This window comes from Ahaetulla prasina, chromosome 1 (assembly GCF_028640845.1).
Source record: "Ahaetulla prasina isolate Xishuangbanna chromosome 1, ASM2864084v1, whole genome shotgun sequence".
Classification (NCBI taxonomy): Eukaryota; Metazoa; Chordata; class Lepidosauria; order Squamata; family Colubridae; genus Ahaetulla; species Ahaetulla prasina.
In genome coordinates, this window is record NC_080539.1 from 338,578,520 (window position 1) to 338,592,300 (window position 13,781).

The following is a 13,781-nucleotide window of genomic DNA, read 5'->3' on the forward strand; positions in this document are numbered from 1 at the left end:
TCGGCTTTGCGCATTCTCAGTCGTTACGACTGTCTCAGGAGGGTCTCTCACGGTTGTCCCTCCCGTTTCGAGTTCGGGAATGCAGTACGGGTTTTTGTTTTAGGGGGAAATCCGCCATTGGTACTAGTTAAGGAGGCAACAGAGTTGAATATGTTTTTCCTGGGAATAAGCCCTGTTCCAGCCGCCTATTAAATAGTGAGCTAACCCACTATGTTTTAGTGTAGCGTGGCGTGGAAATCGACCAAACTCCCTTTTAGTCCATCATTTGGTGGTTGGAAATGGTCAAAGAGATACGGATGGGGCGGGGCGGTATCAAATGGCGTGGAGACATAACTCTCCTGCAGGTGTACTTCTGCTTTTGGTATTTGCAGACCTAAGTGCAGCATATGGTACTAGGAACCCAATAAATTGTACACTCCTATTTTGTTATCCCCTTTGAGGTAAGCTGTATTATGTAAATGTATTATGTATATATATTATGACAAAGGCACGAGGAAAAGCAGATTAAAGCAAAGTGCAATCTAGTTCACACCAACACCGCTCAATACCTTTCTATCTTTGCAAAATATCATTGCTCCCACTGTCCATACACTTCATATATTGCCTGTTGAACCTCTTTGAGGATTTCATTAATTCTATCCAATCGAACTTTTTTCCAGTTGTCCTCTTCCAGTCTTTACCTATTCACTTTTCCTTTAAACTTTCAATTTGCTATTCAGTCCTCATTCATTCTCTCTATAAAAAAATATTTCTTTTGTATTGACTGCTTTTGACCTATGTTCATTCAGAATCCATTCATTCTGGACCCTACTGGTTCTTGTACCATTCAAATAACCCATTAAATAACCAGCTCCAGTTGCATTTACCTTTTGGGACAACTGTTACTACTGAGTAGATAAAACCATGCTCTTATATAGATAGATAATCTTTATTGTCATTTTTGGGGTCATTTTTTTACTATGGGCGTACTGGCACACATTAAAAATAAAATTCTGTTGCCTGCTTACAATAATGTACACATATATACTGGTAACAAAGATGCTACAATATTTCCCTGAAAATAAGACCCACTCTTATTTTGGGGGGGCTCCAAAGGACCCATTAAGGCTTATTATATATCTACACCCATACATATACATACATACATACATACATACATACATACATACATACATCACTGTCTATCTTGAATACATTCCGAATTCCTCGGAAAGAGGAAACTTGAGAATTCACAATGTTCAAATACAGCCATTTTAATTTTTTCAACAAACATTTCTTACAACAAATCACAGGCTGCTCATTTACCTTTCTACCAGCATTTATAAATCTTAAAAACCCTCCTCTTTTTCTCCATTTTTACAAACACACTCTACACTACCAACATACACAAATGTATTTGATTGCTCTCAGTTTTCACCATTTGTGTATTATTTACTCCATTCACTCCATTTTACCTGTCAAACAGGTATCTTGGTCTTTGATACATTAATTTACAAATCCATATTTCTGGCTGCATCGTACAATCTGTTCTAACATTCATTGCAACTCTTTTGGATTCTCAGGTAACCATACAGTATTATCTGCATACCAAAGTGTATGAATTAATATTTTCATCTAATTTCTCATACTTTTATTCCTACTGGTATATACATGAAACAGGCAAAAGGATATTATGCCTTCTTGCCTTAGTCCCTGCTCACTGGTGAATCATTCTCTAAGCATTACATTTATTCTCTTTCATGTTTTGCTTCTATCATATCTGTGAATGATTCAAAGCACAATTCTAAATAAATTGGGTCTCATTCCGCAAGAGATAAAACCTGGCTTATTTGAATGAAATGAAATGGGGAAACAGGACTGACCCACTTAATACTGTACTCTGATGGAAGATCATCAGGGCATTAGTGTAAAATGAGACTGAAAAATATCAAAAATACTGCCAAAGCATTACTATAATGCTTTGAAGAAAATTGCACACTTCTGCCCAAGTAGTTGTCAGGAATTGTACTTAACTCCATGGTGTCCACAATTCCCTGGATTTGCTACAGATAGTCATCAATTTATGAGCACAATTGGGACCAAAATTTACAACAACAACAACAACAACAACAACAATAATAATAGTAATAATAATAATAATAATATTTTAATTTTTATACCGCCCTTCTCCCGAAGGACTCAGGGCGGTTAACAGCCAGATAAAAATACAATACAATATACAATAAAACCCATTTAAAAAACTTATTCAACATTGGCCAAATTAAAACTATAAAAGACATGATATAAAACCCCGTTTAAAATCCAATTTAAAACCCATGTTATGCCAGTCCTGCTCGGAAGAATAAATACGTCTTCAGCTCGCGGCGAAAGGCCCGGAGGTCAGGAAGTTTACGGAGTCCAGGAGGGAGCTCATTCCAGAGGGTAGGTGCCCCCACAGAGCAGGCTCTCCCCCTGGGGGTCGCCAGCTGGCATTGTTTGGCTGACGGCACCCTGAGGAGACCCTCTATGGGAGCGCACCGGTCGGTGGGAGGCATATGGTAACAGAAGGCCATGGAGCGCTTTAAAGGTGGTAACCAGCACTTTGAAGTGCACCCGGAAGACCACAGGTAGCCAGTGCAGCTTGCGCAGGAAAACAAAATGGTTAAGTGAATCACATCTGAATCACACCTGTTTTTTTTGCCATAGTTGTTAAGCAAATCACTGCAGTTGTTAAGTAAATCACACGGTCAATAAGCAAATCCAACTTTCCCATTGACTTTGATTGTTGGAAACTGGCTGGGACGTCACAAATGTTGATCATGTGACTCTGGGATGCTGCAACCATCATAAATACATACTGCCAAGCATCCAAATTTTGATCATATGACTGGGAATTCTGCAATGGCATAAGTGTGGCGAATGGTGCTAAGTCACTTTTTACCTGGCTGGTGGGTTGTAGCTCTGAACAAGTGGTTGTAGGTCAAGATCATGAAACTGGCATTATAAACTAGGACAGACTGAAATAAATCTCCAAGGATTCCTTGAGATTTAGTAATAAGTAAACATGCTTAAGAGAACACTGCTTATTTAAATTCAGTAGCAGGACTGAAATAACAGTGGGTTTGATATTTTTAACAGATGAAATAACACTAATTAGTACTAGCACTAACTATATGATACTAGTAATAGGTTATTTCATTGTAGAACCAGGACTGAAGGGATTTTAACTTAAATGTATTGTGTTATTGATTCACTTTGCTTCCTATGCTCCATATATTGAAAAAAATGTATAAATGGAAATTTGAAAATTCAAACTTTGAAGCTGTGTGCTGCTGCTGCAAAAAAAACCCATTTTGTGAAGAAATTAGCTATGAACTTTTCTTTTATAGCATTGATAACATTATTTGCTAAAGAATCTGCTGCCGTATGTGCTTTTCCTTTGCTCTGGTGTGGGATTTGTAGTCTGACAGATCACATAAATAAGTTATAGATGTGAAGTGCTGAGTTATACAAGGGAAAATTAAAATAAAAAGAAAGCGAAGATCTTTATAGGTATTTCGCCCCCTTTGTTGTCGAGATTTAATAACAGAAAGAAGGTAAAGTAGAGCGCTTTAACAAGATGGCCGGTTAGCTCAGTTGGTTAGAGCGTGGTGCTAATAACGCCAAGGTCGCGGGTTCGATCCCCGTACGGGCCATCGGGATGTTTCCTTTTTCGTTGTAATTCAAATAATACAGTTGGGCATACATCTTCAAGAAACGAACTAATATACTTCGAAAGCAAGTCTGTCTTGCTTTTAATTAAATTGATATTTCGGGATCGTGTGTGTGTGTGTGTGTGTGTGTGTGTGTGTTCATGTTTAACCCTCTCCCAGACTTACAACCGAATAGCTCTCCGTGCAAAACGAGAGCGTGCATAAGAGCACAAGCTTGTCTACCGTTCCTGTCCTATTGTTTCCTTTCGTTATATCTAATTAATATAGCTATTACATACTCATACTTTTATATATGCTTATATATTGTATAGTTACTTCATGCTTATGCTTATATATACTGTGTGACAAAATAAATAAAATAAAATAAATTAAAAGGTGTCCGATTTTTAAAACCCCATGACGGTCATATGAACTGAATGGGCGTTTGTATCTTTAACAGTGCCGTTTTTGGGTTGTCTTCGCAAATTAAGTTACAATCTTAAGAGAAGACAAGGAAAACGCAACAGTCGTTTCTCTTTTTCACGGCCATCGTTTCTAAAGGCCGCTGAACTCGGCTCCTTTTCGGATCGGGAGACGCCGGACGACGCTCTTCGGCACGACACCAGATTTGGTCCCTCGGCTGAGCTCGACTTCCTTCTCCGCCCTTCCCGTGACGTGCCGCAGCGAGCCCAGCGTACCCGCCAGCTCCGGTGTTCCCCGAGTCCCCCGACTCCTGAGGCGCGAGATGCCGCCTTTCCCTCCACCACCTCCCTCCTAAAATGTCTTCTCAGGGCTTCAGAAGCGACGCTGCTGCTGCTGAAGGTCCAGCACCAGCCCCTCCGGCCGAGAGCCTGTGGACTTCTGTCCCTGAATTCCCCCGCGGGAAGCCTCAGCGGGCGCCCGAGGCAATGACTCTTGGAGGCGTCCCGGGAAAGCTACAAGACGAGGGGCTCCCTCCACCGGTCGGAAAGGCGACGGAGAAGGCCGGGGCCCGTCGTCCCGCCGGGGCTGCCGTATTATTACCTCAAGGGCAAGGCAGCCCCTGGCCCCATCCCCTCTTGCTGGCTCTGAGCTTCAGCCCGGCGACTTCTGCCTCGCCTTCGGGGTCTCGTCTGCCGACGGTCGGCACCCCGCATAGCCCTTCGCAGCCGGGGCAGGATGGAGCTCAGGAGGTCGGATCCGAGACAAAGCCTCTTCCTTTGGCGGGCCCCCTTCTGTCCGAGGTTAGAAGCCCGCCATATTCGTTGATGCGCTTCCCGGGAAATCGTAAAGGGAGTCGTGAGCGCGAATTGTAGCGCCTGGCGTGGTTTTGAATCCCGCTTTCCTGATGCTTGTTTCAACTGGACCTCGCTTAAAGGCTCACATGGATCGTGAAAAGTCACACCTCCCCTTCTCGCTTTCTGGCCTGATCGGTTTCCGCTTGCAACGCTATATATCCAGTTCTGGAGACCACATTTCGAAAGCAATCAGGAATTGGAAGGAGTTCAGCGCAGGGCTACCAGGAGGGTAGGGGTGGGGGGTGGGGGACTGGAAGCGTAAGTCCTTTCAGGAATGAATAAAGGAATTAGGCACGTTAGCTTGCAAAAGAAAGAAAGAAAAAACTGAGAAGGGAAACACGATACTAAGGATCAAATATCTGAAGGGGTGAAATCCAAATTTTTTTACTACCGGTGCTGTGGGCGTGCTTTGGTGGCCGTGGTGCGGCTTGGTGGGGGTGGCAGGGGAAGGATATTGCAAAATCTCCATTCCCACCCCACTCCAGGGGAAGGATATTGCAAAATCTCCATTCCCACCCCACTCTGGGGCCAACCAGAGGTGGTATTTGCGGGTTCTCCAAACTGTTCAAAATTTCCGCTACTAGTTCTCCAGAACCTGCTGGATTTCACCCCTGGATCTATCAGGCAGAAGAGTGGTGGACTTATTCTTCATTGCCTACCAGAGGAAATCCTGAATCTGTAGGTTAAAACTCCAAAGGAATATGGCTTAGGGTAGATATCAGGAAGTGCTTTGAAACTGTTGAGTTCTCCAATGATGACATGAGTTAACACATTGTAAGTTTTCTTTCATATGGATGTCTTGAAACAATTAGAATAGAATTATTATTTTTTTATTGGCCAAGTGTGATTGGACACACAAGGAATTTGTCTTGGTGCATATGCTCTCAGTGTACATAAAAGAAAAGATACCTTCATCAAGGTACAACATTTACAACACAATTGATGGTCAATATATCAATATAAATCATAAGGATTGCCAGCAACAAGTTATAGTCATACAGTCATAAGTGGAAAGAGATTGGTGATGGGAACTATGAGAAGATTAATAGTAGTGCAGATTCAGTAAATAGTTTGACAGCGTTGATGGAATTATTTGTTTAGCAGAGTGATGGCCTTCGGGAAAAAACTGTTCTTGTGTCTAGTTGTTCTGGTGTGCAGTGCTCTATAGCGTCGTTTTGAGGGTAGGAGTTGAAACAGTTTATGTCCAGGATGCGAGGGGTCTGTAAATATTTTCACGGCCCTCTTCTTGATTTGTGCAGTATACAGGTCCTCAATGGAAGGCAGGTTGGTAGCAATTATTTTTTCTGCAGTTCTAATTATCCTCTGATGTCTGTGTTTTTCTTGTTGGGTTGCAGAACCGAACCAGACAGTTATAGAGGTGCAAATGACAGACTCAATAATTCCTCTGTAGAACTGAATCAGCAGCTCCTTGGGCAGTTTGAGCTTACTGAGTTGGCGCAGAAAGAACATTCTTTGCTGTCCTTTTTTAATGATGTTTTTGATGTTAGCTGTCCATTTTAGACCATTTTACTCAGTAGTTAATCTGTCAGAAGCGTCCTAGGGCTGTATTTCCCAATCTGGATAACTTTGAGATGTGTAGACCAATTTTCACTATTCTACTCATATTTGCTGGGGATTTTGGGGAGTTGAGGTGCACATATTACAATGTTCCCAAGTTTGGAAATTCTGCACTAAAGAGGAGCAAGACTAGATGACCCTCTTAAGATTCCTTCCAAGTGTATGATTCTACAGTGTCCTCTTCCTATTTGACATGTACTTTATTACTGAACACTTGAAACTGAATGAACATATGAATAGGCTCTAGTAGAATGTAGCTAATTCAGTATTCTACTCATATTTGCTGGGGATTTTGGGAGTTGAGGTGCACATATTACAATGTTCCCAAGTTTGGAAATTCTGCACTAAAGAGGAGCAAGACTAGATGACCCTGGCGTGGTTTTGAATCCCGCTTTCCTGATGCTTGTTTCAACTGGACCTCGCTTAAAGGCTCACATGGATCGTGAAAAGTCACACCTCCCCTTCTCGCTTTCTGGCCTGATCGGTTTCCGCTTGCAACGCTATATATCCAGTTCTGGAGACCACATTTCGAAAGCAATCAGGAATTGGAAGGAGTTCAGCGCAGGGCTACCAGGAGGGTAGGGGTGGGGGGTGGGGGACTGGAAGCGTAAGTCCTTTCAGGAATGAATAAAGGAATTAGGCACGTTAGCTTGCAAAAGAAAGAAAGAAAAAACTGAGAAGGGAAACACGATACTAAGGATCAAATATCTGAAGGGGTGAAATCCAAATTTTTTTACTACCGGTGCTGTGGGCGTGCTTTGGTGGCCGTGGTGCGGCTTGGTGGGGGTGGCAGGGGAAGGATATTGCAAAATCTCCATTCCCACCCCACTCCAGGGGAAGGATATTGCAAAATCTCCATTCCCACCCCACTCTGGGGCCAGCCAGAGGTGGTATTTGCTGGTTCTCCAAACTGCTCAAAATTTCCGCTACTAGTTCTCCAGAACCTGCTGGATTTCACCCCTGGATCTATCAGGCAGAAGAGTGGTGGACTTATTCTTCATTGCCTACCAGAGGAAATCCTGAATCTGTAGGTTAAAACTCCAAAGGAATATGGCTCAGGGTAGATATCAGGAAGTGCTTTGAAACTGTTGAGTTCTCCAATGATGACATGAGTTAACACATTGTAAGTTTTCTTTCATATGGATGTCTTGAAACAATTAGAATAGAATTATTATTTTTTTATTGGCCAAGTGTGATTGGACACACAAGGAATTTGTCTTGGTGCATATGCTCTCAGTGTACATAAAAGAAAAGATACCTTCATCAAGGTACAACATTTACAACACAATTGATGGTCAATATATCAATATAAATCATAAGGATTGCCAGCAACAAGTTATAGTCATACAGTCATAAATGGAAAGAGATTGGTGATGGGAACTATGAGAAGATTAATAGTAGTGCAGATTCAGTAAATAGTTTGACAGCGTTGATGGAATTATTTGTTTAGCAGAGTGATGGCCTTCGGGAAAAAACTGTTCTTGTGTCTAGTTGTTCTGGTGTGCAGTGCTCTATAGCGTCGTTTTGAGGGTAGTAGTTGAAACAGTTTATGTCCAGGATGCGAGGGTCTGTAAATATTTTCACGGCCCTCTTCTTGATTTGTGCAGTATACAGGTCCTCAATGGAAGGCAGGTTGGTAGCAATTATTTTTCTGCAGTTCTAATTATCCTCTGATGTCTGTGTTTTCTTGTTGGGTTGCAGAACCGAACCAGGCAGTTATAGAGGTGCAAATGACAGACTCAATAATTCCTCTGTAGAACTGAATCAGCAGCTCCTTGGGCAGTTTGAGCTTACTGAGTTGGCGCAGAAAGAACATTCTTTGCTGTCCTTTTTTAATGATGTTTTTGATGTTAGCTGTCCATTTTAGACCATTTTACTCAGTAGTTAATCTGTCAGAAACGTCCTAGGGCTGTATTTCCCAATCTGGATAACTTTGAGATGTGTAGACCAATTTTCAGTATTCTACTCATATTTGCTGGGGATTTTGGGGAGTTGAGGTGCACATATTACAATGTTCCCAAGTTTGGAAATTTTGCACTAAAGAGGAGCCAGACTAGATGACCCTCTTAAGATTCCTTCCAAGTGTATGATTCTACAGTGTCCTCTTCCTATTTGACATGTTTCTTGTACTTGAAACTGAATGAACGTATGAATAGGCTCTAATAGAATCTAGCTAATTCAGTATTCTACACTGAAAAGCCCACTGAAAAGAGAGACTGAGTTCATTCACTACAGCATTAAGTTATAATTTGGCATATTTGCTGGGGATTTTGGGAGTTGAGGTGCACATATTACAATGTTCCCAAGTTTGGAAATTCTGCACTAAAGAGGAGCAAGACTAGATGACCCTCTTAAGATTCCTTCCAAGTGTATGATTCTACAGTGTCCTCTTCCTATTTGACATGTTTCTTGTACTTTATTACTGAACACTTGAAACTGAATGAACATATGAATAGGCTCTAGTAGAATCTAGCTAATTCAGTATTCTACTCATATTTGCTGGGGATTTTGGGGAGTTGAGGTGCACATATTACAATGTTCCCAAGTTTGGAAATTCTGCACTAAAGAGGAGCAAGACTAGATGACCCTCTTAAGATTCCTTCCAAGTGTATGATTCTACAGTGTCCTCTTCCTATTTGACATGTTTCTTGTACTTTATTACTGAACACTTGAAACTGAATGAACATATGAATAGGCTCTAGTAGAATGTAGCTAATTCAGTATTCTACACTGAAAAGCCCACTGAAAAGAGAGACTGAGTTCATTCACTACAGCATTAAGTTATAATTTGGCATATTTGCTTTGCGTTGAATATGCTATGGACAATGCAAACATGGTGTATTGAGCAAACCATAGTTAAAATTACTCATGTCTGAGTGTGAGCTAGTCAATTGTTCTTTTGTTGTCCTTTTTAATGATGTTTTGATGTTAGCTGTCCATTTTAGACCATTTTACTCAGTAGTTAATCTGTCAGAAGCGTCCTAGGGCTGTATTTCCCAATCTGGATAACTTTGAGATGTGTAGACCAATTTTCACTATTCTACTCATATTTGCTGGGGATTTTGGGGAGTTGAGGTGCACATATTACAATGTTCCCAAGTTTGGAAATTTTGCACTAAAGAGGAGCCAGACTAGATGACCCTCTTAAGATTCCTTCCAAGTGTATGATTCTACAGTGTCCTCTTCCTATTTGACATGTTTCTTGTACTTGAAACTGAATGAACGTATGAATAGGCTCTAGTAGAATGTAGCTAATTCAGTATTCTACACTGAAAAGCCCACTGAAAAGAGAGACTGAGTTCATTCACTACAGCATTAAGTTATAATTTGGCATATTTGCTTTGGATTGAATATGCTATGGACAATGCAAACATGGTGTATTGAGCAAACCATAGTTAAAATTACTCATGTCTGAGTGTGAGCTAGTCAATTGTTCTTTTGTTGTCCTTTTTTAATGATGTTTTTGATGTTAGCTGTCCATTTTAGACCATTTTACTCAGTAGTTAATCTGTCAGAAGCGTCCTAGGGCTGTATTTCCCAATCTGGATAACTTTGAGATGTGTAGACCAATTTTCACTATTCTACTCATATTTGCTGGGGATTTTGGGGAGTTGAGGTGCACATATTACAATGTTCCCAAGTTTGGAAATTCTGCACTAAAGAGGAGCAAGACTAGATGACCCTCTTAAGATTCCTTCCAAGTGTATGATTCTACAGTGTCCTCTTCCTATTTGACATGTTTCTTGTACTTGAAACTGAATGAACATATGAATAGGCTCTAGTAGAATCTAGCTAATTCAGTATTCTACTCATATTTGCTGGGGATTTTGGGAGTTGAGGTGCACATATTACAATGTTCCCAAGTTTGGAAATTCTGCACTAAAGAGGAGCAAGACTAGATGACCCTCTTAAGATTCCTTCCAAGTGTATGATTCTACAGTGTCCTCTTCCTATTTGACATGTTTCTTGTACTTTATTACTGAACACTTGAAACTGAATGAACATATGAATAGGCTCTAGTAGAATGTAGCTAATTCAGTATTCTACTCATATTTGCTGGGGATTTTGGGGAGTTGAGGTGCACATATTACAATGTTCCCAAGTTTGGAAATTTTGCACTAAAGAGGAGCCAGACTAGATGACCCTCTTAAGATTCCTTCCAAGTGTATGATTCTACAGTGTCCTCTTCCTATTTGACATGTTTCTTGTACTTGAAACTGAATGAACGTATGAATAGGCTCTAATAGAATCTAGCTAATTCAGTATTCTACACTGAAAAGCCCACTGAAAAGAGAGACTGAGTTCATTCACTACAGCATTAAGTTATAATTTGGCATATTTGCTTTGGATTGAATATGCTATGGACAATGCAAACATGGTGTATTGAGCAAACCATAGTTAAAATTACTCATGTCTGAGTGTGAGCTAGTCAATTGTTCTTTTGTTGTCCTTTTTAATGATGTTTTGATGTTAGCTGTCCATTTTAGACCATTTTACCCAGTAGTTAATCTGTCAGAAACGTCCTAGGGCTGTATTTCCCAATCTGGATAACTTTGAGATGTGTAGACCAATTTTCAGTATTCTACTCATATTTGCTGGGGATTTTGGGGAGTTGAGGTGCACATATTACAATGTTCCCAAGTTTGGAAATTTTGCACTAAAGAGGAGCCAGACTAGATGACCCTCTTAAGATTCCTTCCAAGTGTATGATTCTACAGTGTCCTCTTCCTATTTGACATGTTTCTTGTACTTGAAACTGAATGAACGTATGAATAGGCTCTAATAGAATCTAGCTAATTCAGTATTCTACACTGAAAAGCCCACTGAAAAGAGAGACTGAGTTCATTCACTACAGCATTAAGTTATAATTTGGCATATTTGCTTTGCGTTGAATATGCTATGGACAATGCAAACATGGTGTATTGAGCAAACCATAGTTAAAATTACTCATGTCTGAGTGTGAGCTAGTCAATTGTTCTTTTGTTGTAACTCTTCAAAATTTACTACAGGTAGTTCTTAATTTACAACCATTTATTTAATGGTCATTCAAAGTTACAAAGGCATCGAAAAAGTGACTTATGATTTTTCATACTTACAACTTGTTTTTGAAATTCCAGTGGCCGCACACACAGCCTGCAGTCACATGATTGTAACCAGTTCACATTTATTTATTCAGTTAACAACTGCTGTGTAGGCTTAACAAATGCAGCACTCACTTAATGGCCGTCAAAAAAGGTCCTACATTAGGCACGATCATGTGGTGTCTCACTTAATGACCACTGCTTACAACCATAATTCCAGGATCAATTACAGTCATAAATTGAGGACTATCTGTACATGGATCTGTTCATGAATTCACCCAATGTTGAATCTGTAGTCTGCATGGGACTTTATTTAAAATGTTGCATAACTAGCAAGTTTGTTACCCTTTTTGCTCAAAAGTTTTTAATGTATAGGATCAAAATAAAAGGGAAAAATTTAATTGTAATTAGAAAATGTTTATGATCAAATCTTATCTACTTTATCTTTAAACTTTCCTCTCTTTTTTTATAAAACAGATGGAAACCACTCATGTGCAAGTAGAGTCTGATCAACAGATAAAAGAAAAGAAAAATTTGGAATTATTTTCTGCAACAGCTCTGTCTAAAAATATAGCTGAATCTCAAGCAGTTGAGAAGAATTCTAAGCCTTTAGGATTCAGTGCCACTAATCCTGAGATTTTTCAGATACAATCTTTTACAGGCACTGGATCTCAACAATTTTTCTTACGTAATTCTTCTAAACCTACAGTTCAACTACTTCTTCCAGCGTCCCTGCATCCCATTGGACAAGTACCAGTAAGTAAAATAATTGCACATGGGCAGAAACATAAATCCATTACAAAAGATAGAGAAGATTCTTCAAATGTTTCCTTGGTTCCAACTTGTTCAGCAAAAACCCTTGTAAATGAGGGAAAGCAGCCAAAAGAACAAAAGATTAAAAAATCTCTGAAAGTGACAACTCGTTCTGGGCGGATTTCTTACCCTCCAAAATATAAAGTTAAGGACTACAAATTTATTAAAACAGAAGACTTGGCAGACTGTCACCCATCTGATTCTGATGACTATTCTGAGTTGAGCTTAGACGATGATGAATGCAACAAAGTAAAGGAAATATGTGAATTATTTAACCCCTTTAACTATGACCTGAGGCCAAAATTGTTTAAGTGTCAGAACTGTGAAAAATCCTACATAGGAAAAGGAGGATTATCACGGCACTATAGAATAAATCCAGGTCATGGGCACCAAGAGTCTTCAGAATCTTCTCCTATAAATAGATTTTCTAGGATGACACAGCTGGAATGTGCTGAAGAGGCAAATTGTGACAGCAACCATCAACCTTCTTCACCTTTACCAGTTACTCTTGCTTTAGTAAGCAAAAATGGACTAGCTACAGAATTGGAAAAAAATCTTCAAACAGAAAGTGAACAGCAGGTAATACATATTTTTTGTTAATGCATTTAAAGAGAATGAGCTGTAATCTGGTGCTACAACTGGTATTTAAGAGTGATATCCCACCCATATTTTAAAAAACCTGCTAAACCAATTAATAAAAGGAAAGAATAGATGCAAGAAATCAATACAATAATATAATTGCAAAATAATCATACATATCAAAGGAGGGGGAAGGAGTCTGGCTAATTATAGGGATGAGAGGTTTTGTCTTCTGAGCTTTCGGACTCGTGCTGGAACCCATCTTCAGGAAACTTCTCTCTAGCCTATCCTTTGGAGCCCATCTTCAGGAAACTTCTCTCTAACCTATCCTTTGGAGTCCATCTTTAGGAAACTTATCTCTAGCTTATCCTTTGGAGCCCATCTTCAGTCCATCTAGTTAGAAAGAAGTTCCCTGAAGATGGGCTCCAGCATAAATCCGAAAGCTTGGAAGACAAACCCTTGGTCCTGGTGATCAACTCAGATCAGATCCTGCAACACTATCTTGGGACATGTATTCATGGGAAAATGACTGTTTGTTGAAATTGCCAGTACAGGAGAATATTTGTAGCTCAGGCTTGAAATGCGTCTTTTAATTTCTTGGCTGCAGTCCCCATCTGCATGGGTACTTACAACTTGTTTTTGAAATTCCAGTGGCCGCACACACAGCCTGCAGTCACATGATTGTAACCAGTTCACATTTATTTATTCAGTTAACAACTGCTGTGTAGGCTTAACAAATGCAGCACTCACTTAATGGCCGTCAAAAAAGATCCTACATTAGG

The 13,781-nt window shown here is 40.0% G+C and overlaps 1 protein-coding gene and 1 non-coding gene across 6 annotated transcripts in view; both read left to right on the forward strand.

The window, feature by feature from the left end:
• Nucleotides 1-13,781, forward strand: part of WDR20 (WD repeat domain 20) — an 81,768-nt gene that overhangs the window by 61,263 nt on the left and 6,724 nt on the right. For all 5 annotated transcript variants that reach the window (XM_058162730.1, XM_058162732.1, XM_058162733.1 and 2 more), the window contains one exon: nucleotides 12,085-12,999. In XM_058162730.1, coding sequence (XP_058018713.1) covers nucleotides 12,085-12,999 — 915 coding nt within the window. The remainder of the gene's footprint in view (nucleotides 1-12,084; nucleotides 13,000-13,781) is intronic.
• TRNAI-AAU (transfer RNA isoleucine (anticodon AAU)) lies at nucleotides 3,601-3,674 on the forward strand. The gene has a single exon. It is a non-coding gene; the product is annotated as a tRNA-Ile (tRNA).